We start from the raw sequence: 25,000 nt of genomic DNA, 5'->3' as shown, positions 1-25,000 counted from the left end.
GTTACAGAGGGAATTTAATTAAGTGTATTGGATAAGCGGAGCTGCATGCTGGCTCAGCCGCAAGCACAAAGCAAGAAGGTCGCTGGTTCGAGCCCCAGCTGGGTCAGTTAGCATTTCTGTGTGGAGTTTGCAAGTTCTCCCCGTGTTGGCGTGGGTTTCCTCCGGGTGCTCCGCTTTCCCCCACAGTCCAAACACATGCGCTATAGGGGAACTGATCAACTAAATTGGCTGTAGTGTATGAGTGTGTGTGTAAATGAGTGTGTATGGGAGTTTCCCAGTACTGGGTTGCAGCTGGAAGGACATCTGCTGTGTAAAACATGCTGGAACAGTTGGCGGTTCATTCCGCTGTGGAAACTAAGTAATTAAGCCGAAGGACAATGAATGAATGATTAAATCAATGCATTTTAGTGGTGTTTGCATGAGGTAAAACAAATTATGAGCAGGTGTGAGGTTGTATCTCTGTGATAGAAAGACCACAGACTGTATGAGCAGTATCACATGAGTAGCAGTGTGATGTGGCTGTATATCTGCACCGGTGGAAGGCGTGCATTGGCTCGAGGCTGCAGGCCGAGTGCCTTAAGCCTGGTTTATACTCGTTGTGTCCTTTAGTTCGCTTGAGTGTGTGCGGCGAATGTGACGTCATCGTTGTGTTTGCAGAGGTTCGCTTTGGGTGTGCGCGACATGACTTCTGTTGGCGGAGCACATGATTTTTTTTTTCTGAAACTGGCATGCTTGTTTTCCCTGGTTGCAGCTGGAAGGGCATGTAAAACATGTGCTGGATGAGTTGGCGGTTCATTCCACTGTGGCGACCCCAGATTAATAAAGGGGCTAAGCCGAAAAGAAAATAAATGAATGAATGAATGAATGAATGAATGAAGGTACGCCTGTACTTACATCTTTATGATCCGTGATCATAGAAATTACGTGATGACCAATTATTCTTGGCTAGAAATTGCAACGGCTGTGGGAAAGGAGGAATGTTTTTGAAAAATCCTGAGGGATGAGTTTGTTAAAGCCAAAAGAGGCCATAGCAAATGTGGAGACCTGAGTACACAATTACAGAATATGCTTTTCCACTAGTCACGGTTTTTACACTGATGTATATATTACAACTTTGAATTTAAAACAATTTAATAGGTACAAAACTATAATTAAGGAACAAATTATTTATTTGATAACTGGAAAAGAATATTGGAATGTATCGGTTTACAACATACTGATGCCTGTTTTTCTAGGCTTTATTGGTGATAATAGACCATTATTGCCTTTTTAGCGTAGGAAGAGGACAGAAACTAGCCAGACAGTCATGTGTGAACTGTACAGTGGGCCAAATCTAAAAAAAAAACAAAAAAAAAAAAAAACATTTGTATTTTTTAGTAAGTGTACTTTTTTGGTTATGTGCTTGCCATAAAAAAATATATATATATATATATTTTTTTTTTTTTATGGCAAGCACATAACCAAAAAAGTACACATATATTCATTCATTTTCAGCTAAGTCCCTTTATTAATCCGGGTTCGCCACAGCGGAATGAACGGCCAACATATCCAGCACATTTTTAGGCACTGGATGCCCTTCCAGCTGCAACCACTCTCTGGGAATCATCCACACACACTCATACACTACAGGCAATTTAGCCTTCCCAATTCACCTGTACTGCATGTCTTTGGACTGTAGGGGGAAACTGGAGAACCCAGAGGAAACCCACGCGAACGCAGGGATGCAAACATGCAAACTCCACACAGAAACGCAAACTGAGCCGACATTCGAACCAACAACCTTCTTGCTGTGAGGCGACAGCACTACCTACTGCGCCACTGAGGCACCCATATATATATATATAATATATATTTTATTTAATTTTATTTTTTTTGTGTAGCGTGACCCCACTTTCTGTTGTTATTAATATTTTAATAAACTTTAATGGGTAAAAACTTTCCATTTATGAACAAAAGCAAGTGATGCATCAAAGTTTGATTAGAAAAAGTCTTGAATGGTTACAAAAATCCTTATAATCATTAAAATAATTTATAAAACAATTAAAATAATTAGCTTAAAACAATTGAATGATATTAATGATATGATGTAGTTTCGAAAACTTTCTACCTCTGCTTATCTGTCTGACTTTAATCTAAAAGTTGTTGTTGTTGCTCTATGCAGTGTGAAACAGCGGGTTCTGCACTTCTTCATTGTCAAAGCGAGTCCTGTAGAAGCATGTCATTGTGCACAAAGCTGCTGATCTGGAAACAAAAGCAGAACACCATTGAAACAGCCAGCAAAGCCCCTCAACAATGCCGATGTTTTTTTCTGCTGGCCTTGTGCACTGGAAGAATCCACACGGGGGTCTCCGCTGTGTGAAAAGAGTTTTAGCTTTTTGGCCCCGGGGCCCACGCGGGCAGAGTTTAGTCTAGCATGAGACAGCAGAGGGTGAGCACCCTGGTTTTCACACACTAAAGGCGCCGAGGCCTAAAAGCACTGGTGGAAAACATCACCGCCGGCATGTTCAAGACCAGCTACCACCGTGAGGTGCGCAAAGAGAAATACGAGCGCTCCGATGTTTACGAGGAGCCCAGCAGCCCTGAGAGCGAGTCAGCTCCGGCTTCAGGGCCCTCGGTTCCCGGCTGGGAGAGCTTGCAAGAGTTAAACAGCAGATTCGCGCGCTACATCAACCGGGCGCGCGTGCTGGAGCAGCGCAATGCCGTGTTTCGCAAGCAGCTGGAGACCCTGCAGTACATGGAGGAGGCGTCGGGGCTGGAGGAGGCCTTCAGCGAGCAAATCAGCATCAACAGGCAGAGGATCCGGGAGCTGCTGTCGGACCGGGCCAAGCTGGAGAGAGAGCTGAAAGATGCCGAGCGCATGCTGGACGAGTACAACAGCAGGTCAGAGATGAAGCCGATGGAAGGGGGGTTATGGAAGCACACTGTAGTGATGTTATATAGTTGAATTCATCTGCTGTGGGGATTTTTTAGTTGCTATGGTAACAAAAAATATTGTATTTAACTTTTATATGGTAATTGATGTGTTTTGGTGATTCCAAACTCAACAAATATAATTATTAATCTGTTGTGGTGATTCCATAGTTGCAACGGTAACAACAACTATAGTAATTGATCTTATGCTGATTCCATAGTTGCTATGGTAACAACAACTATAGTAATTGATCTGTTATGCCGATTCCATAGTTGCTATGGTAACAACAACTACAGTAATTGATCTGTTATGCTGATTCCATAGTTGCTATGGTAACAACAACAACTACAGTAATTGATCTGTTATGCCGATTCCATAGTTGCTATGGTAACAACAACTACAGTAATTGATCTGTTATGGTGATTCCATAGTTGCTATGGTAACAACAACTATAGTAATTGATCTGTTATGGTGATTCCATAGTTGCTATGGTAACAACAACTATAGTAATTGATCTGTTATGCCGATTCCATAGTTGCTATGGTAACAACAACTACAGTAATTGATCTGTTATGGTGATTCCATAGTTGCTATGGTAACAACAACTATAGTAATTGATATGTTATGGTGATTCCATGGTTGCTATGGTAACAACAACTATAGTAATTGATCTGTTATGGTGATTCCATGGTTGCTATGGTAACAACAACTATAGTAATTGATCTGTTATGCTGATTCCATAGTTGCTATGGTAACAACAATTATAGTAATTGATCTGTTATGCTGATTCCATAGTTGCTATGGTAACAACAACTACAATAATTGATCTGTTTTTGTGTTTCAATTGCTGCCATGGTAACAAAAATATAGTAATTTGTCTGTTATATAGTCAGTAATATGTATTGGTGATTGTATATGGTAACTCAACAACTTGAGTAAGCCTGCGTCTGAAATCGCATACTTCTATACTATATAGTACGCTAGTATGTCTGAATTCATAGAATTTAAAAAACAGTATGTACCGGGATGACCTACAACTTTCGGTGAGATTCTGAAGTGTGCATTCGATGGATGCTACGCTATCCCATGACAGCGCACCACGAGATAATTATTAATGGGAATGAAGCTGACTCAGCTGACGCGGGGAGACTATGTAATGATGACAAAATATTGGATGTAGTACGTTCATACAACTTACATTCATACTCTATAGAACGTACTTTTCTAACTGTCGAGTAGTACATTTAAATTCAAATGCAGTATCCTACTGATTAGTAGGTGATTTCGGACGCAGCCTGATTGAATTGTTGTGGTGATTCTGTAGTTGCTATGGTCACCCTAAAATAAATTATTTTATTTTTTATACAGTATTTGATGCGTTTTGGTGAGTCTATACGGTACCTCAACAAATATAATAATTGATGTGTTGTGGCGATTCTATAGTTGCTATGGTAACAACAAATATAGTAGTTGATCTTTTGTCATGATTCTACAGTTGATTTGTTGTGATAATTTTTTAGTTGCTATGGTAACACAACTATAGTAACTGATCTGTTGTGGTTATTCTATAGTTGCTATGGTAACAACACATAATAATTAGGGGCCAATCACACTGAACGCACTTTTTGCGTAGAGAGGTAATTTTTTTTGTATGATTTAGTCATGAGCGTTTTGCGTGCTACTTATGTGACCTGCGTGTCTTGCGTTTTAACTGCCTGCTGCACCTCGCGTTTTTGCACGGTTTGTGCTGTACATTTACAGTTTAAAAAAACAACAAATATATTAATTGATTGGTTGTGGTGATTCTACAGTTGCTATGGTAACACAATGAATATAGTAATTGATATTTTGTCACAATTCCATAGTTGCTATGGTAACAACAAATATAGTAATTGATTTATTGTGATGATTCTATAGTTGCTATGGTAACACAACTATAGTAACTGATCTGTTGTGGTTATTCTATAGTTGCTATGGTAACACAACACATAGTAATTATAGGCCAATCGCACCAACCGACCACAAGCATTTTGCGCCCTGCGTGCCTCACAGTTTAACCACCTGCTGTTCCTCAATTTTTGCTGTTGTGCGCTCGCTGTTAAAAAAAAAGGCAACTCAATGGAAAAAGCGTGTTACATCAGTGGAGTCCTTTTTCAATCTCCAATCAAATGAAAGGCAGGGTTTCTGTTGAGGTGACTACAGTGTTTGTGTTGACAAGACAACTACCGAGACTTGAAAATGGGAGAGAGACTAGCAGATGTTATTTTGAGTTATCCAGAGCTGTAGACAATTATGATATGGGGAGGGTTAGGGGGTCATGATGGATGGAGGCCAGTGGGCAAATTTGGCCAAAATGCCAGGGTGAAACCCCTACTCTTTTTCGAAGGACATCCTGGGATTTTTAACGACCACAGAGAGTCAGGACCTCGGTTTAACATCTCATCCGAAAGACGGCGCTCACTGAGCAGTATAAAGTCCCCATCACTATACCGGGGCATTAAGACCCACACAGACCACAGATTGAGCGCCCCCTGCTGGCCTCCCTAACACCACTTCTGGCAGCAACCAACCTTTCCCATGTGGTCTCCCATCCAGATACTGACCGGGCGCAGCCCTGCTTAGCTTCAGTGGGCGACCATGTGAGAGTTGCAGAGAGCTAGTTCTGCTAGCAAATATGAAAACACCGAACCACTGAGTTAAAAAAAATGGTGCAATTTAAGCTACATTTTGAAAAATGCTGGGTTATAATAACTCACTATTGGTTTAAATCTGAAAAGATCCAACCATTAAGTCTTTTAAGTGTCGATTAAGAAATGTTGGGTTGTTTTCAGTTAACACTTCTTCACAGAAACATGTTTTGGTCTTAGTAGGAGGAACATGAATTAATTATATAAAGAACACAGCTCACTGTAGTTCATCATTAATGTCCCATGAGTATTTCAGTGAGTGCACTATAAAGGGTTAAGAGTGAAATGTTTACAGGCTTCATGACACACAAAACTCACTGAACTATTGATGAAAAGACTCCCTAACACGGATCAATACTGTCAGCAATGCACAGAGAAACCTTGAGATGAAGTAAAGCCACATATGTGATCAATCCTCTCTGCTGCCCACAGATACAGAAATGAATGTGAATATCAGGAGCAGCTGCGGCAGACCCTGGAACAGCTCAATAAGGTACAAATAAACTCTGTCGCTCGCTGACCTGCAATTCCTCAGGTGATTAGAGAGCAAAACTCCACAGGAGATCATGCTTTCAGGGATGAAACTGCTGTAGGGCTCGATGTGGAGTGTCAGAATGCCTTTAAAAGAACTAAAATCAATGCAGAAACTGACTTTTAAAGCTGAACGCTGCAAAACATGCGTGGATTTTGGGTCTTCTTTTTAATGCAAATATCTAAAAATCAAGAAGCATTTTCTAGACGAGCGGTAAATGGTGTCTTTTTCAGAAATAATGAGTCAAAGTTTTCCCTTTAAACAAGCAAAATTAAAAAAAAAAAAAAACCTGACAAAAGTCTTGTGGTAAATCATAAGCGGTTAAATAAGCGTCATCTAGAGGCCTTTGACTTTTATATAAGACACTTCTCATACCAAATCATCAACTAGAGGTCCAGTTTTATTTGTTGTTTCTAAAACTTGGACAGGCCACAAGACTTTAGTCAGGTAACAGGTAAGCCACTGCCTCCATGCCTTCTTCACCTCGGGGGGCTTCTTCAGTTCACTGATGACCATCTGCATCTGTATAATGTGATTACTATTAGCAGTATTATTGATTATCTGCAGATTTACATCTGCTTTAATAAACACAAGTGTAGATGTGTCTAGCTGTGGGGTTTTGGAGACGTCTGCATCAGCATATGGGGCATAAGAACAGGACGTGTGTTTGGATATAACTCAGTTTTCTGAGCACACTTCATTATTATTGTTCATTTATTCCTTTGCTGGAGATTAGAGCTGAATTTAGAAATAGCTTTGAAGCAAATCTTTGCTCTTGACAAAGGAAATGAAATTTGTGGGCTAATGGATGTGTTCAGTGGAGGGAGTTTCCACCGTTTCCTCACTCCACCAAAGTAAAGGAGTAAAGTGAAGGAGTAAAGTGAAGAGGCTGAATGGAGGAGGCTCGTTCTTTATCCTCGCGTTGCAGATGCTCTGTTCAACCGTTTTCTCACTAGTGAAGTGTTCAGCTTTTACCCTTATAAAGTCGTCATGTAAATAGTAAATGCACCATGAAGCGACGCAACTGACTCCTAAAGGGAATGAGAGACGAGACTCTGATTGGTTTAATGCAGGTTATGCTCAAAACACACCCAGAACTCATTAAGGGAATCAACACAGCCCTGTTAGACCATGCACAGGGTGCAGAGCATATTTATCCATCCTTAAAATAGCAAAAGTGCATTCAGACACGACATTTGCGCCCTGCGCTTTAGACTTTGCACCTAGATCATTAAATTAGAGCCCTGTGTCTCATTTCAGAGTCTGCTACTGTCCACCAGAAGTCGCATTTTGGTTGTGGATCCGTACTTTAAGAGCCTTTCAGACTGAATGAATGAAATACACTGTTTTTCTCCAAGGCAACCCGGGGTGCTGAAATATAGTTGGCTAAACTGGCATTTTTCAGATAAACAAGAATGTTCACTGAGTACGTTTCTGAAACATCTCAAACATATCAGGGTATTTTTAATACTTTAGAAGAGTCAGAAATTCACACACAGCACCTTTAAAACATGCAAAATAATCTGCCAATGGGGTGAGCAAAATAACTGAAGTTGCTTTTACTTACCACATTGGCAAATTATTTTGCTTTTTCAATTGAAAAACCCACTTAATTTTGACTAATTGTTTCTTAAAACAAGACGATTCGTATAAAAATGCCTCAAAACATGGGGAAAAATGATCACAAATAAAAAGATTAATCACAAAATAGGGAAAACTGAAAATGTACTGATATCTTTTTTACAGTGTAGTGGAATTTGAGAGAGGAGAAAGCTCAGACTTTTGCTCACTTGTTGCCACCATTGTTCACAGCACAGCTGCTTTTGCCTTTTTCTTTTCCCCTGAAAAAGCGTCTTTATAAGTAAAAAGCATTTACTTTTGTGTCTTCAGGAAGCCGACTTGGTGCTTCTGAGAAACCTGGAGTATCAGATCCAGCTGCAGTTTCTGCAAGATGACGTAAACGCCACCAAGGAGAGACACAAAAAGGTACGAGGCGACTGCAACCTCTATTTACACTTCTGTCTGTTCAAGTGTCATCTGCAAAGCTCTTGAGTGAGATTGCCATTTGCCTGCAGAAGCGTCTCTGCATGACAAAACACTGAGAGAAAATCGCCTGCTAAAAACAGTTTAAGAGAAAACACTTGAACTGAAATTACAATCATTATTCCTTCACTACACAGCATCAGTGTGAATCATAAATGACCCTTTTCTGTTAAACTTTTACAGCATTTTTCATTCATCTCCGGAGTTCTTCTGAATAATAATAATAGTCTATTTAAAATAGCACTGATTCATCACAAGTATTCTGATGTGCAATGCACACTTTTCACAAACCATTTACAGCATAGGTCTGAAACTCAATTCCTGGAGGGCTGAAGCTCTGCACAGTTTTACTCCAACCCTAATCAAACTGATCTAACTAATCAAGGTGTTCAAGACTACCCTTACACACTGTAATATTGTTTATTATTATTAATATTATTATTATTATTATTATTATTATTATTGTTAATAACAATAATAATAGTAATATTGTAATTATATTTATAATTATAATTATTGCTAGTATTAAAATTAATATTATAATTGTCATCATCATCATCATCATCATTATTATTTGTATTATTATTATTATTATTTCATTGTAGTTTTGTTGATATTTAAATAATAATAAAATATTAATAAATTAAGTTATAATAATGTTATAATAATAATAATAATAATAATAATAATAGTAATGATATTATTATTATTATTATTATTATTATTATTATTATTATTATTATTATTAGGCTTGGGTTAAAACTTAAAATTTCATCTTTAATTCAATGTTATCTGCTGTTTCTTTGTCAAATTTAATAATTCTGGTCACAATATTTTTTATTAGGAGTTACTAGGAATAATAATCTTAATATAAAAACGTAAATAATAAAAATAATAATAATAATAATAATAATAATAATAATAATAATAATAAAATTAATAATCACAACAACATTTATTATTATTATTATTATTATTATTATTATTGTAGTTTGTGTTATTTAAATAATATTAAAATAATAATAATAATAACACAATAAGATTAATCATAATAATTATTATTGTTATTATTATTATTATTATTATTAATATATTAATAATAATATTACTATTATTATTATTATCATCATTATTGTTATTAATATTATTTTAATATTAATAGTATTGTACTTTTTGTTGTTAAAATAAGACGAACCACACACAACAACAAGTCAACTTAAAATAACACTATTTCATTCTGGCCAGTGCTCCGATTTCACCCACAGTCCAAACACATGCGCTGTTGATGAACTAAACTGGCCGTAGTGTATGGGTGTGTGTGTGAATGAGTGTGTATGGATGTTTCCCAATACTGGGTTGCAGCTGGAAGGGTATGCGCTAAGTAAAACATATGCGGGAAAAGTTGCCGGTTCATTCCGCTGTGGCGACCCTTGTTAAATAAGGAACTAAGCTGAAGGAGAAAGAAAAGTCAAACTGATGAGGATCGCATTACGCTCTCTGCTACTGTACTTCAGACTATCCGTCTCTCTGTAAATCTGCCTGGCTAGATGACTGTAGCGTTCTGCTTCTCTGACCCGTGAATAATGATCTATTAGAGTGCGGCGCTCTGTGTGGCGTGACCGCGGCGAGTGTTGAGATCCGCTAAAGGTCTGTATGTAATCAGATTGACCTTTCTCTAAGCACTGACTCCTGCTGTTCCTCCACAGAATCTGGCGGAGATACAGACCTATCTGAACATCCTGCAGCAGATCAACCAGACCATCCCTCTGATGACCAGCGTCTCCGTGCCTGAGGTGTGTGTGAGCGTGGGCTTGCGTGCATGCGAGCAAGTGAATGTGAGTTTGTGTTTGAGAGTGTGAGTGAGAGAGAGTGTGGGTGTGTTAATGTGTGTCTGTGCAGACATGCATGTGAGTGTGTGTGCATGTGAGTGTGTGCATGCATGTACATGAACAAGTGTGTGTCTGCAAGCACGTGTGACCGTGTATAAGAGAGTGTGTATGTGTGAGTGAGAGTGTGTGTATGCGAACAAGTGTGTGTGTGTGTGTGTGCATGCATGCAAGCAAGTGTGAGTGTGTTTGTGTGTGTGTGTGTGTGTTTGCGTGTGAGAGAGAGTGAGTGTGAGTGTGTGTGTTCACATCCACACGAACGAGTGTGAGAGAGAGAGTGTGTGTGTGTGTGTGTGTGTGTGTGTGCATGTGAACAAGTGTGTGTCTGCAAGCACGTGTGACCGTGTATAAGAGAGTGTGTATGTGTGAGTGAGAGTGTGTGTATGCGAACAAGTGTGTGTGTTTGTGCATGCATGCAAGCAAGTGTGAGTGTGTTTGTGTGTGTGTGTGTTTGCGTGTGAGAGAGAGTGAGTGTGAGTGTGTGTGTGTTCACATCCACACGAACGAGTGTGAGAGAGAGAGTGTGTGTGTGTGTGTGTGTGTCTGCAAGCACGTGTGACCGTGTATAAGAGAGTGTGTATGTGTGAGTGAGAGTGTGTATGCGAACAAGTGTGTGTGTGTGTGCATGCATGCAAGCAAGTGTGAGTGTGTTTGTGTGTGTGTGTGTTTGCGTGTGAGAGAGAGTGAGTGTGAGTGTGTGTGTTCACATCCACACGAACGAGTGTGAGAGAGAGAGAGTGTGTGTGTGTGTGTGTGTGTGTGTGTGTGTGTGCATGTGAACAAGTGTGTGTCTGCAAGCACGTGTGACCGTGTATAAGAGAGTGTGTATGTGTGAGTGAGAGTGTGTGTATGCGAACAAGTGTGTGTGCGTGTGTGTGTGTGCGTGCATGCAAACAAGTGTGAGTGTGTTTGTGTGTGTGTGTGTGTGTTTGCGTGTGAGAGAGAATGAGTGTGAGTGTGTTCACATCCACACGAACGAGTGTGAGAGAGAGAGTGTGTGTGTGTGTGTGTGTGTGTGTGTTTGTGTGTGTGTGTGTGTGTGTCTGTGCCACCTTGTGCTCTTTCTGCCTCTGTGTGTCAGAAGTAATAAAAGCTGAGCTGCGGTGCTGACACTGAAATTAACACTGCGCTCTCAATGTGCCGAGAGTGATCAGCGTCTGATGCTCACACCCACCCCACACACACTCACACAAACACAGATACATACACACGTACAAACATATGCAGTATAAAGTTTGTAAAGCTAAATTATTACACAGTCACCGGCCACTTTATTAGGTACACCACACCAGGTTGGACCCCTTTTGCCTTTAGATTTGCCTTAATGCTTCATGGCGTAGATTCAACAAGGCACTGGAAATATTCCTCAGAGATTTTGCTCCATATTGTCATGATAGCATCACATAGTTGCTGCAGATTTGTCGGCTGCACATCCATGATGCCAATCTCCCGTTCCACCACATCCCAAAGCTGCTCTATTGGATTGAGCTCTGGTGACTGTGGAGGCCATTTGAGTACAGTGAACTCATCGTCATGTTCAAGAAACCAGTCTGAGATGATTGAGCTTTATGACATGCTGCGTTATCCTGCTGGAAGTAGCTATCAGAAGATGGAGACACTGTGCTCATAAAGGGATGGACATGGTCAGCAGCAATACTCAGGTAGGCTGTGGCGTTGATGCTCAATTGGTACTAATGGACCCAAAGAAAATCTTCCCCACACCATTACACCACCACCACCAGCCTGAACCGCTGATACAAGGCAGGATGATCCATGCTTTCATGATGTTGAGGCCAAATTGTGAGCCGAGCATCTGAATGTTTTGAATATTTGAGTAACTGTTGCTTTTCTATCAGCTGGAACCAGTCTGGCCATTCTCCTCTGGCTTCATCAACAAGGCATATGCGCCCACAGAACTGCCGCTCACTGGATATTTCCTCTTTGTCGGAGCATTCTCTGTAAACCCTAGAGATGATTGTGCGTGAAAATCAGATCAGCAGTTTCTGAAATACTCAGAGAAGTCCGTCTGGCAGCAACAACCATGCCACGTTCAAAGTTCAAACTGCAGCAGATCCTCTTGACCATGTCTACATGCCTAAATGCAGTGAGCTGCTGACATGTGATTGGCTGATTATAAACTTGTGTTAATGAGCAGTTGGACAGGTGTACCTAATAAAGTGGCCGGTTAGTGAATAAGAGATTGACTTTGCTTACCAGACATGTTGATCTAACTGGATTTGTACTGTAAACTTTAAACAAAAGATAAAAACTTTTAAAAACGTTGCTTAATGTTTTAAGTTTTTAGTTACTGTACTCTCAAAAGAATATTCCACATTAATCCACAGATTTTAGAAGATTTTGTGCAGAAATAGCCAAAAGTGACCACAGATTCTGTCTGGCTCTGAGTTAGAAACCACAGCAAAAAAAAAACACCGTCCAAAACATTAAGGCTTTTCTAACTTGGAGTTTTTGTCTTGTTTCTAGTCCAAATATCTAAAACCTCTTAAATCAAGAAGCATTTTCTAGACAAGCACAAAATAGTGTTTTCAGAAAAATTTAGTACAAGTGAAGTGAGTTTTTCCTTAAAACAAGCTAAATAATCTGCCAATAAAGTGATCAAAATAATAGTGTTAGCTTTGAAATATAAGGAATTTACTTACCCCATTGTCAGATTGTTTTGCTTGTTTTAAGGAAAAACTCACTTTATTTTGACTCATTATTTCTGAAAACAACACCATATATTGTTGCTTGTCTTGAAAATTCTGGATATTTGGACAAGAAACAAGACAATAAAGGCAATTAAAGCATTGTTTGCATTATGCTGACGACTGTGCTCTACTGTTCTAGGATCAGGAGCGTCTGATCGCGCAGCGGAGGGTCCCGGCCCTCAGGAGTCAGCTGGAGGAGTACAAGAGCGCCATCTGCCAGCTGCAGACGCAGAAACACCGGCTGCAGACCGAGGTAAACTACAGTCTACACAAACTTAAAAAAAAAAAAATAATTCTCTCTCTCTCTCTCTCTCTCTCTCTCTCTATATATATATATATATATTTTTTTTTTTTTTTTTGCTGCTTTTTTAAACTGCACCCTCCAGTTTCTGTTAAACTCACACAAAAAAAGAGATATTTTGCAGAATGTTGGAAATTTTTGACTTCCATGGTAGAATAAGCAAATACTATAGGCGTCCATGGTTTCCAACATTGTTCAGTCTGTCTTTTTGTGTTCAGTAGAAGAAATAAAAACTTTATCTGATTTAAAACAAGTAGAAGGGGAGTAAATAATGACAGCAATGTCATTATTGGCTGAACTATCCTTAAAACGTTGACCCTAAACATTGTTTACAGTATTTTAAAAACTGCTTCCAGCCTAAATCTCTAGAAGAAAAATTTAATACTGTGAGAAATGCCCTTGCTCTGTTAAACAGCAATTATTTAAATAAGAGTTCAGAAATCCACAGGAGGGCAAATCATTTTGCCTTTAACTCTAAGTCAAGTCTACGTAAATGCAATATTACGCATATTTCTGAGGAGTATCTAAAGTACATTTCAGAGAAATGCTTAAAAAGTAAACTAATATACTTCTGTCTTTTTTAAACTGTAGAAGAGAATACAGATTACTAACAATTCTGCATTCAACTGCAAGTATACTAAAGTCCAGTATTAAATACATTGAGAAGTACCTAAAGCACATATAACTAACCATATACCTTATTATTCTTAAGTTTAAAAAAGTAGCATAGAGAATACACAATACTAATTTTGACTTCAACTAGAAGCCATGTATATTTAAGTGCAAAGTTTAAAATTGCTAAGTTTAAGTAAAAGCTAGCAGAGAATACAGAATACTAATCATTTCACCTTCCATCAGTCAAGTATACCTACAGTAAGTGCAATATTAGGGATATGTCTGAGAAGTGGCTGAACATGTACTGTAGTATTCTTAGTTCATGAAAGCAGCATGGAGAATACAGAATACCACTGTCTGTGTGTGTGTTTCTAGACTTCTACACTGGAACAGACCATCAAGACCACACAGGAGAGCTACGACGATGAGATCCAGCTTTACAACGAGCAGATCGAGACCCTGAGGAAGGAGACTGAAGAGGCAGAGAAATCGCTGGAGAAATACACCAATAAGTGCCGTCAGCTGGCCGTTTACCAGAGCTCTCTGGAGAATGAGCTGGACAGATACAAGAGGATCATCGAGAACGAGGACAACAGGTCAGAGCGGACCAAAATCACACACTAATCATCCTCTACACGTGCAATTTCATTTTAAAAAGTTTAGATTAATACAACAACCACTTTAGTCATTAATTTGTGGTGGTGATTCTACAGTTGCTATGGAAGCACGACTACCATAGTAAATGATCCATTGCGGTTATTCTACAGTTGCTATAGAAACCCAACTACTATAATAATTGATCTGGTGTGGTGATTCTATAATAATAATAATAATAATAATAATAATATTAATAATAATAATAATAATAACAATAATAATAATAATAATAATAATGTAATAGTAATAAAAGCAGTAACGACTGAAGTAATAATTTCATTTGAAACTACATATAATAAGAAAGCAGTTATGTAAAATTTTAATGAATATTTAACAATTTATGATTTTTTTTACATTTAATAAATGTTGCCTTAATGAACAGAATAATTTTATATAAAAAAACTGGGGGAAAAAACTGCAAACTTTTGACAGTGTGTGTGTGTATATATATATATATATATATATATATATATATATATATATATATATATATATATATATATATATATATATATATATATATATATATATATATAGTAGGGTTGTTGTTAGCTAAAACTATTGAAATAAATTATTAGATTTCCGTCTATTTGTCATGGAAATAATGCTCATTCTCATTTACTTTAATATATCAAAATAATTAACATAAATGTTTATAAAATGTAAATTTAAAAGATGAAATTAAACCCTCAATCCACTACAGTTGCACAATCTTTTTTGGTCAAACTTTATATTTGGCGTCCTTAAGTACTATGTATTTAACAAAATGTTATTTTCTGCATTCATAATGTATTGCAGGACACCTCTGGTGCTTTTGAGTTGGGATATGTTATGGCTAGGGATAGGTTTGGTGGTATGGGTAGGCTTAAGCGTGAGTTAAGGTGTAAGGGATGGTCAACAGTGTAATAATTAATGTAATTACAGAAAGTAATAACAGATGTAATTACATAGAGGTATTTAATCAAAGATAAGTACTAGGTAAACATGTATTCCCACAATAAGTACATTGTAATGAAATATTAATTTCAGTTTAAGTACATATTAAGGCCACTTAATTAAAAGTGGGACCATCTTTTTTTTGTATGTTTTGAATTTATGATGTCACATTATTTAATCATAATTAAAGGAATAGTTCACCCAAACATTATTTACAAACAGTATTTAATATTCAATTACTTTTATAATGAATAATCTATTAATTATTTTAATTATATGTTTATTATATATATTCAAATTATATAATTGATAATAATATTAAAGCTAAATATAAAAAAAAAAAGTACATTTAATCTGGGTAATGGCAGGCGAGTCTCCACACAGTGGCAGCATTGCTGTATTTTTATTCCTCAATAACCCCAGGATTTATAAGCCCAGTTTAATTCTTGCATCTGGATGATTTCTTCTTTACAGCTCATTTAAAATATATACATTTAATCATCAATGTTTTAAAGCTTTGTCTTTTAGTACTTCTTTAATAAAAGGCTTGCTTAACACCCTCTCTTCCTCTCTCCATCACAGACTGAATTCAGCAATAATCGAGACACCCATTACTCTGCTGACCAGCGGTTATAAATACACCCATAGTCTGAGCATGACACGGACGGGAAAAGGTGAGAATCCGGGGGCGGGGCTGTGCGTTATATAAACATCGCCGCATCACTGTGATTGACAAAGCAGCCAGCCAATCAGCAGGCAGCAGCTGCGAATATTTACACCCACTCAGCTGTCAATCAAGCCCACTCTGTCTGTCCCAAAGCAGATGCAGGATCCCACACGGGCCCTGTTAAAGGGATAGTTCACTCCAAAATGAACATTTAACAACAGCTTACAGACTCTCGAGTGGCCATCCATAACATTAAAATCTGTTATTTGCTTTTCCAGATATCACCCAAGTCATTCAGGACATCACCAACGTGAAGCCCCGTCAGAAGTACTTTGCTAAGAAGGTGCTTAAAAAGAAAGAGATCACATCTCGAGGAGCGAGCGGCGGGCTGGAGGAGAAACCAGCAGAAGAGCTGGAAGAGGAGGAGAAAGGGCTGACAATGGAGGATCAGCAGCAGGAGGCGCCAAAACAGGAGCGTCAGGACGTCCCGGACGGAGCGCAGATCAGCAAAGCCTTCGACACGCTCTGCAACATCATCCGGGACCGCATGCGCCGCGTCAGGAGGCCAGAACCCATCGCCGACTTCTTCACCAAGGGACGATACGTGCTGGTGACCGGAGACTCCAGCTATCTCGACCCATGCTTTGTCTCCACCACCCCTTCCGCTAGTCATGTATTCGTGACTATTAGGGATGACATGATGCCTTACGATTCGTACAGGAGAGGCACACCCAAACCTAGCCCCCAACCGGGACCTCCAGCACCACCTTCAGATCCTGGAAAAGATGACGATGGAGGTAAATCTAAAAAAGGAGAGCCTCATCCAAAGGGGAAGGAACCAGAACCGGCTCCGGCTCCTCCTAGGCAACCTTCACCCCATCGTGGAGGAAATAAGGATCCCAGTGAACCTCCGCCCATGCCATCTTACAGCTCCATCCCGCCCGATTCAATGAGCTATGAGAAGGTGGAGGTGGTGGAGTCGGTGGAGAAGCTCTCGCCTGATAAGAAAGTCAAAGGCTATGAAGAGACCACTACGGTGGTGGAGACCATGATCGAGAAAACCAGCAGAAAGAAGCACGGTGATCGATCCACCTGAGCTCAGTGCAATCCTGCTTTACTTTCCAGATTACCTACAGCTGAAGTCTGAGTTATTCCCCCTCCTGTATATATTTCCCCCTCAATTTCTGTTCAACAGATTTGTAAACATGATAGTTTAATAACTCATTTCTAATAACTAGATACTCGTATTCAGCTTAAAGTGACATTTAAAGGCTTAACTAGGGTAATTAGGGTAAAATTAGGGTAATTAGGCAAGCCATTGTGTAACAGTGGTTTCAATCCAACACTAATATTACTAAAGGGGGCGAATAATATTGACCTTAAAATGGCTTTACAAAAATTAAGAACTGCTTTTATTCTAGCCGAAATAAAACAAGACTTTCTCCAGAAGAACAAATATTAGAGGAAACACTTTGAACAACTCCTGAATCTGTTCAACATCCTTACAGAGGATTAAAATACCGAGGAGGGTGAATAATGCTGACTTCAACTGTTAGGTGCTGATGTTGACCTCTTGGACCTTTACTGTCTGAAAACTTGGGATTGTAAACATCTCCCTGGCTCATGCAAAATGATATTTTGATTTATTAATGCTGGGTTCACACTGAACGTGAAATTAAGTATTTGTGCTTGTAAATTACATCCAAAATGTAATTTTGAAACCGTTTTAATGTCTGCCGCATTCGCGTGCATATTATTGGAACTCAATGGGGAGAAGTGCAGTGTAACCGCGGCTTAATATGTACAATAGTCAATTTACATACATTAGAAGCACAGATGCAGAATACGTGTCGTGCAGGATTACAATTCTGCACATTAGATGTGATTGAGGCAAATTCCAAATGTTTAAATATTAAAAATCCACCAAAAATAATTGGTGGAGGGAAAAAAAAACATCCTGTGAGTAAACCAGAGCAAGTGACAATCTCACGGCGATATGGAACTTGTAGTGGCTAATTTATATTAAAGTCTCGGTCGCAATAGGGTTTGAGTATGCAAAAATGGCGAGATGAAACTTGATAATGCGACACCGACAAAGCAAACGATTGCTCCATATTTTAAATTTATGCAAAATAGGGGTCACATTTAGATCTTCTATTAGCCTTGCACAATCATGTGACGTGAAATTACAGGTCAGAGTTCCCCAAATTAGAATTTCAAATGCAGCGACATGTACAACTTTCTGCATGAGTTTCCGTGTCCAGTCTGCCGCATTTGCACGCATATTAATGGAACTCAATGGGGTGAAAAATGCAGTGTGACTGCGGCTTAATTTGTACGATTGACAGTATTTACATACATTAGAAACACAGTCAACATAAACACAAATGCAGAATACTTGTAGTGCAGGATTACATTTTTAAACCTGCGCATTAGATGTGATTGAGGCAAAGTGTTTTAATATAAATAATCCAACCCAACACAATCTCACGGCAATTCGTAACTTTTTCATTTAGTGGCTAATTCGTACAAATTCGTACAATCTAATTCGTACATTTTAGTACGATTTGCGTATCCCCCAATGACGGTTGGGTTTAGGGGTGGGGTTAGGTGCCACGCCTCCTTTTTAAAATCGTACATTTTCTTACGACTGAACTCGTACGAATTCGTACGTATTAGCCACTAAACTGCCAAAACGTAAAATACTTACGTTTTCTCGTGAGATCAGGCTGTCCAACCCAAAAAATTGGTGGAGGAAAAAACATTCCATGAGTAAACTAGAGCAAGTGACGCAATGCAATCTCACAGAGGTTTCTCATTAGAAACACAAAGTCAATATAAACACAAAATTATTAATGTGTGACACAATCGATGCTGAAATTTGCAGGATTTTAAATACTTAAACTTACAAATTAAACCAAAAAATTGGTGGAGGTAAAAAAAACATCCTGTGAGTAAACCAGAGCAAGTGACGACCTTACGGAATTGGAACTTTTTAATGTAGTGGCTAATTCACATTAAAGCCTGCAAAGTTCTATCAGACGCCATTCAAATAGGGGCAGGATAAACAAAAAGATGCGATACTGATAAAGCAAACGATTGCTACGTTATTTAAATTATGCAAAATAGGGGTCACAATTTGATCTACAATTGGCTTCACAAAAATCGCATGATGTGAAATCGCAGGTCAGAGTTCACCAAATTAAAATTTCTAATGCAGAAACATGCGTGTCCGACATGAGTCTCCGTTTGCTGCATTCGCATGCATATTAATGCAAGTCGGTGGAGTGAAATGTGCAGTGTGACTGCGGCTTAATTTCTACCATTGTCTATATTTACATACATTAGAAACACAAAGTCAATATAAGCACAAATACAGAGCGAAGTATTGACATGCTGCACTAATTTTGCAGAATACTCGTCTTGCAGGATTTAAAATTGATGAAGGGGAAAACAATCTGCGAGTGGTGCAAGGCAATCTGATTGCAATTCGTTCTGATTTGGTAGCTATAGTTCATATTAAAGCCGCGGTCACATTTAAGTTTGAGCGTGCAAAAGCCGTGCTGCAAAAAGCAGTGGATTAAACAAGATGCGACCCGGTTAAAGCAAACCATTGCTCCATATTTTACATTTATGCACGTTCAGATCTTCTATTGGCCTCACACAATCACGAGATGTGAAATCGCAGGTCGGAGTTTACCAAAACGGAACTTTCAAATGCAGAGACGTGCACAATGTGTGCTTAAGGTCTGCCATGTTCAACCACGGCTTAACTTGTACGGTTTAGTTCATACATTTTAGTAAGATCTGCTCATCCCACAATGAGAGGTAGATTTAGGAGTGAGGTTTGGGGGCACACCTCCCTTTTAAAATCATACAAGCCAGATGAAATCCCAAGAGTTAGCAACTTTTCTGACATTGCTTAAAACATCATGAGATTGGGCTTTGCGTCTGGTGTGAACCCAGCAAGAATCAAAGCAGGAGAACATCAATGGCCAGTTTCAATTGGATTCACAGGCTCTATTCCAAAACCTAGCAAGCTGCCTGCTAGTGCTACACAAACACAACTTCAGAATAAGTGTCGGATTTTAAGTGCTCTACAATTCACGAGTTCACGAAAATAGTGTGGTGTTAACGTTGTTAAAGGGACAGTTCACTCAAAAATGCCAATTCCCCTCGTCATTTACAAAGACTCAGGTGGTTGTCACAATTTATGAGCACAAAATAAGATATTCAGAAGAATGTTTGGGTGCCATTGACATTCACACAAAAGAAATACTATGGAAGTCAATGACTTTCCCTCCAGCAATGTTCAGCACATTGTGTTTAGCAGAAATAGAAACTCAAGCATGTTTGGAACAAGATGAGTACAAGAACACAGAGTTTATTTAGTGTGAACTACCCCTTTGAGCTATTTAAGTTTTATTTTCTATTCTGGATTTCCCCTTGTTTTGTCAAACATCTTCGATGGGTTTTCCCCCCTCAGGAATTGCCTTCTTATTTGCAATGCTGCCACTTTTAAATCCTGCTATGTTCAAATGCAGTAAGTGGAAATCTTCCTGCCAGTTTAGCATCGGGAGCACACCTGATGCCCTAAAATGCTGCCTATATAGCTAGCTCACTAGGTTCTGGAACGGAGCCATTCAGCTACACCCTGATTGACATGTACACAATCACCCTCCCTCACCCTCAGCTCATACAGCAAATGTTTAGAGTTTTATTTGCTATATTGTGTTCAATTCAGGATTCCGGCATTGATCAGCAGTCTTGACGTGTATCAAATAATAAACCAAATAAACATCGAAATCAAACGTAGGAAAAGTGTGTGTGTTTGTTGAGTTGTGTTACTTATTTCATTTAGAAACAAAAAAGACAAATTTTCTTACTTTAAGTTGGTCTCGTTTCTAGTCTAAATATCTAAAAATTCAGAAATCAAGAAGAATTTTCTAGACTAGTACAAAATACTGTCTAGTTTAAGAAATAATGTCGAAATTAAAGTGAGTTTTTTCCTTAAAACAAGCAAAATAATCTGGAAAAAAAATGGAAGAAAAATAATCGTGTTTTTTATGTTGACAAGATAATTTCGCTCATCTCATTTTACAGATTATTCTGCTTGTTTTACTTAAAAACACTTAATTTTGAGTTGATTATTTCTAAAAACAAGACGGTTTTGTGCTTGTTTGCCTGTTGCCTTAAAAAAAATTATGTGAATATGCATCATTTCTAAAAATGTATGTTAAATCTACTGAACAGTTCTAAGTTACAACAGCTTTACTCACTATTTTTTTAAGTCAACTTCTTGACTTTAAGGCAACGGGTTTAATCACTTTCTACACTGTACACTGATTTTACCCACACAAAAACAGTGTATTTTATAGATTTGAATGACTTCTTGCATCACAATAACTAAGACGTTCGTATCACCCGAACCAAAAAGGGAACATTATTGTGGTAATCACTCAGGTGCTTTAACAAACAGCTAAATAGATTTATTATATATAGACAGTGCTATGAAATATGCTTGTTTTGTTTGGCCATAAGCAGTATAATGACACACAGTCCATCTCTTCAGAAGGCAAAATAAAAAACCATAGAAAGAAACACATACAGAAATAAATATCACGTCTTTGTTTGCAAGATACTAAACTTTAAGAAGAAGAAGAATCACACAAAAATGATTTACAGTCACAAACTGTACAGCAGAGGTGCGGGAGAGCGTGAACATAATAAAGTCGAGATGTATTTGCTTTATATACAGTTCTGTAAAGTGTAAAAAAAAAAAAATGTAGAATTTGATATTCTTAGTGGGACACACAGTGAGATCAAAACACACATCTGGACACTCGAGTCACGCTTTCAAATCTGAATCAATCCAGATAAAAACTGTCGTCATTTATAGTAAATACAGTAGTGCTTTGAAACATACTACAGTCAAACAGTGTCACCATAGCAACTATGGAATCACCACAAGTAGAATGAATCTATTGTGGTGATTCTTCAGTTGCTATGGTAACATACTGTTTCACTATAACAACTATAGAATCTATTGTGGTGATTCTACAGTTGCTACGGTAGCACTATTTTACTATAGTGACTAAAGAATCTATTGTGGTGATTCTACAGTTGTTATGGTGACATACTGTTTCACTATAGCAACTATAGAATCACCACAATAGTTCAGTTCGAGTAGAATGGCTCTATTGTGGTGAGTTTTCAGTTGCTATGGTAACTTATTGTTTTACTATGGCAACTACAGAGTCACCACAACAGATCAGTTCAAGTTGAATGAATTGTCATTCTAGAGTTACTATGGTAACATGCTGTGTGCAACAAGAGTGAATGAATGAAATTGTGTGTGAACTGTCCCCTGAAGCATCCAAAGGGTTTTTAGAGCTACCGTACACGGTTAAACTGGAACGACAAACTCAAGTCAGACATTTGAAACAAGAGTGAATAAATGAATACATTTTTGTGTGTGTGTGTGTGTGTGTGTGTGTGTGTGTAAACTATCCCTTTCAGTGTCCAAATGCTTTTCAGAGCTACTGTATATGGTCATACGTCAGTGCAAGTGTACTTGTTGCAAATGATTCATTGGATTTACTCAATTTCTTTAAGGTAAGTTGCAAACAAATTGTCACTATACCTGACAGTTCTGCTCTCTCTCCTCCTGTTTCTCTTTGTTACAGATCATTGCTAGTCATCTGCTTTTATTTGCAGTCACATGTCATTTGGGTTCATTTGTTCCACCTGTCACTCGTTTCCTTTTTACTCTTTATACCACCTCATTTCCCTCCTTGTTTGTGAGTATGTCATTGACTGTTTGTGTTATTAGACATTGTTACTTATGCTCTATTTGGACAATAATATAAACAAATAGAATTTAATAATGTTAAGCTATATTTGCTTAAATGAAGCCAAAAAACAAAACAAAAAAACAGTTTGCATCATTTAAATAATTAAGTAATGAAGTTTTTATTTTTCTGTGAACTATCCCTTTAAGTGTCCTAGTGCGTTTCAGAGCCACTGTATTATTATTATATCTCAATATGACAAAAAATATGATTAGTTAGATTTACTAATGTTTTGTAAGGGAAAAGGTTGCAAGTAATTGATAATGACATTAATTTAAACAGACTAATTAAATGTAGCTATGTTCAACTTAGTTTGTTTAAAGTCCAGTTTGCAACCACTTACCTTTCAAAAATTAATGAATAAATAAGTGTGAATAAATATTTTTTGTGTGTGAACTATCCCTTTAGGCATCCAAATGGTTTTGAGAGCTGTTGTGTGATCTTACTTTCATAAGACAGCCTCACATCAGACATCTGGAACAAGTAAAGAGTGAATAAATGATTTTTTTTGTGTGAGTTATCTGGTTTTCAGAGCCACTTTATACTGCAATATGACAAAAGTATCCATTGCATTTACTAAACTTTAATATATTATAAAAATATTATTAAACTAAGCATTTATTAAACTTTAAGGCGAATGGTTGCAAACAATTTTATGAGCTGAATTTAAACAAATTTGATTTAGCGATGTTCAACTTAATTTGTTTGTTTAAATTCAGCCCATATAAATCATTTGCAACCACTCACCTTAAATTAGTGAATAAATTAAAGTGTGAATAAATGAACACCATTTTTGTGTGAGCTATCGTTTAAAGTGTCCAAAAGCTCTTCAGAGCTGCTGTATATGGTTATGCTTCAATTTGACAGACTCATGTTAGACATTTGGAACAAGTATACTTGTTTGCAACCACGTTCAGAAATAAAGGTACAGGAGCTGTCACTGGGGCACCATTTCGAAAGATCCATATTTGTATCCAAGGAGTCCACAGTGGAACCTAAAAAGTGCACATTAGTACCCAAATGTACCTAAAAAGTACCTTTGAGGTACCATTATGGACCCTTCAGGTACAAATTTATACCTTTTTAGAAGGTACTGCCCCAGTGACAGCTCCTGTACCTTTTTTTTCTGAGAGTGCACATAATGCACTATGAATCAAAGTGTAAATAAATGAATATTTGTTGTGTACTATCCCTTTAAGTGTCCAAACCAACACAGGCTCATATTTTCCAGTGTAAAGTGTGAATGAATGCATGTTTCTGTGTGAACCCTTTAAGTGTCCGAATGGTTTTGAGTGCCACAGTATAGTTATACTTCAAAATGATGAGCTCACATCTGACATTTGGAGCAAGTAAAGAGTGAATCGATGATTTTTTAAAATAATTTCAGTCGGTCAGTCAGTCGACAGCGGCCTCTGGTGGATTAATGAAAGAACAGCAGGAGTAAATGCAACTCAAGAGAGAAATTTAAGATCTGAAAAAGCGTACACAGCGCCCTCTGGTGGATTCGTGTCTACAAAAAAAATGTAGCTCCTGGGACATATTTGGCGCTCTCCAGAAATGTATTTAGGGGTACGTTTTCAGAATGAGCCTGGGTTGGTCCAAACGGTTTTCACAGCCATTGTGCAGTTCTACTGCAGTACGATAAACTTATCTGAGACATTTGAAAGAAGTGTACGTGGTTGCAAACAATTTATATAGGTTAAAATAAAAGAAATAAATGAAGTTAAACATTACTAAACTTAATTTGTCTGTTAAAATTCAGCCCATATCAATTGTTTGCAACCACTTAAAAGCATTTTAAAAAATTAGTAAATCCAATGAATATTTTTTTCAGTGTAAAACTGAAATAAATGTGTGTGTGAACTACCCCTTTAAGTGTCCAAATGCATTTCAGATCCACTGCATTGTATGCTTCAACATGACGTCAGACATTCATCAAATCATCACAGGAAAAAAAAAACGAATAAATTAGAAAGCTGGCCAGGATTACACGCTAACACAGAGGATAGTAATAATCATCATCATGCACATGGCTAGTTATTTTTACTCAAAAGGCTCTTCAAGCTTCTCTCCACGGCTTCGTCCAGCTCCTCCTCCAGCTCCTCTTTTTTGGACATGGCCAGTTTGGACTGATAGTCCCGCACCACTTGGTCTATGTAAGGGGCACTTTGTGTACCGTGCAGCATGAGGGTCCACTCTTTCAGCA

The 25,000-nt window shown here is 38.0% G+C and overlaps 2 protein-coding genes across 6 annotated transcripts in view; one reads left to right on the top strand and one right to left on the bottom strand.

Annotated features, from left to right (window-relative positions):
* The first annotated feature begins 2,405 nt into the window (after positions 1–2,405).
* On the top strand, positions 2,406–20,756 carry bfsp1 (beaded filament structural protein 1). Of its 2 annotated transcripts, XR_015505617.1 has the most exons (9): positions 2,406–2,880; positions 6,031–6,091; positions 8,021–8,116; positions 9,880–9,966; positions 12,907–13,020; positions 14,059–14,279; positions 15,859–15,950; positions 16,222–18,442; positions 18,623–20,756. XR_015505617.1 is itself a non-coding variant. In XM_087278916.1 (8 exons), the coding sequence occupies exons 1-8, from the start codon at positions 2,501–2,503 to the stop codon at positions 17,037–17,039; spliced, it is 1,869 nt and encodes a 622-aa protein (XP_087135042.1). In that variant the 5' UTR covers positions 2,406–2,500; the 3' UTR covers positions 17,040–20,756. The 2 variants fall into 2 exon arrangements, 1 of the variants encoding a protein (XP_087135042.1); XM_087278916.1 differs by having other exon boundaries at positions 16,222–20,756.
* A 654-nt stretch (positions 20,757–21,410) lies between these two features.
* pcsk2 (proprotein convertase subtilisin/kexin type 2) overlaps positions 21,411–25,000 on the bottom strand; it is a 69,216-nt gene continuing 65,626 nt past the window's right edge. Inside the window, exons 12-13 of one of the 4 annotated variants that reach the window (XR_015504874.1) lie at positions 24,647–25,000; positions 21,411–22,426 (exon numbers count right to left, since the gene is read on the bottom strand). The exon at positions 24,647–25,000 is cut by the window's right edge and continues 320 nt beyond it. Coding sequence is in view for 1 of the 4 variants with exons in the window: in NM_001142266.1 (NP_001135738.1) it covers positions 24,828–25,000 (173 nt within the window). In the remaining 3 variants the exon portion in view is untranslated. 4 annotated transcript variants of the gene reach the window in all.

Source organism: Danio rerio, chromosome 13 (genome assembly GCF_052040795.2).
Source record: "Danio rerio strain M-AB ecotype USA chromosome 13, GRCz13ab, whole genome shotgun sequence".
NCBI lineage: Eukaryota > Metazoa > Chordata > Actinopteri > Cypriniformes > Danionidae > Danio > Danio rerio.
This window is presented reverse-complemented; position numbering and strand designations above follow the sequence as displayed.

Bases quoted from the DNA above. Each gene is read 5' to 3' on its own strand.
- bfsp1 (XM_087278916.1), top strand. From the start codon at position 2,501: ATGTTCAAGACCAGCTACCACCGTGAGGTGCGCAAAGAGAAATACGAG. The intron at 13,021-14,058 runs GTAAACTACAGT...GTGTGTTTCTAG, and splicing joins AACACCGGCTGCAGACCGAG to ACTTCTACACTGGAACAGAC. The intron at 15,951-16,221 runs GTGAGAATCCGG...TTGCTTTTCCAG, and splicing joins CATGACACGGACGGGAAAAG to ATATCACCCAAGTCATTCAG.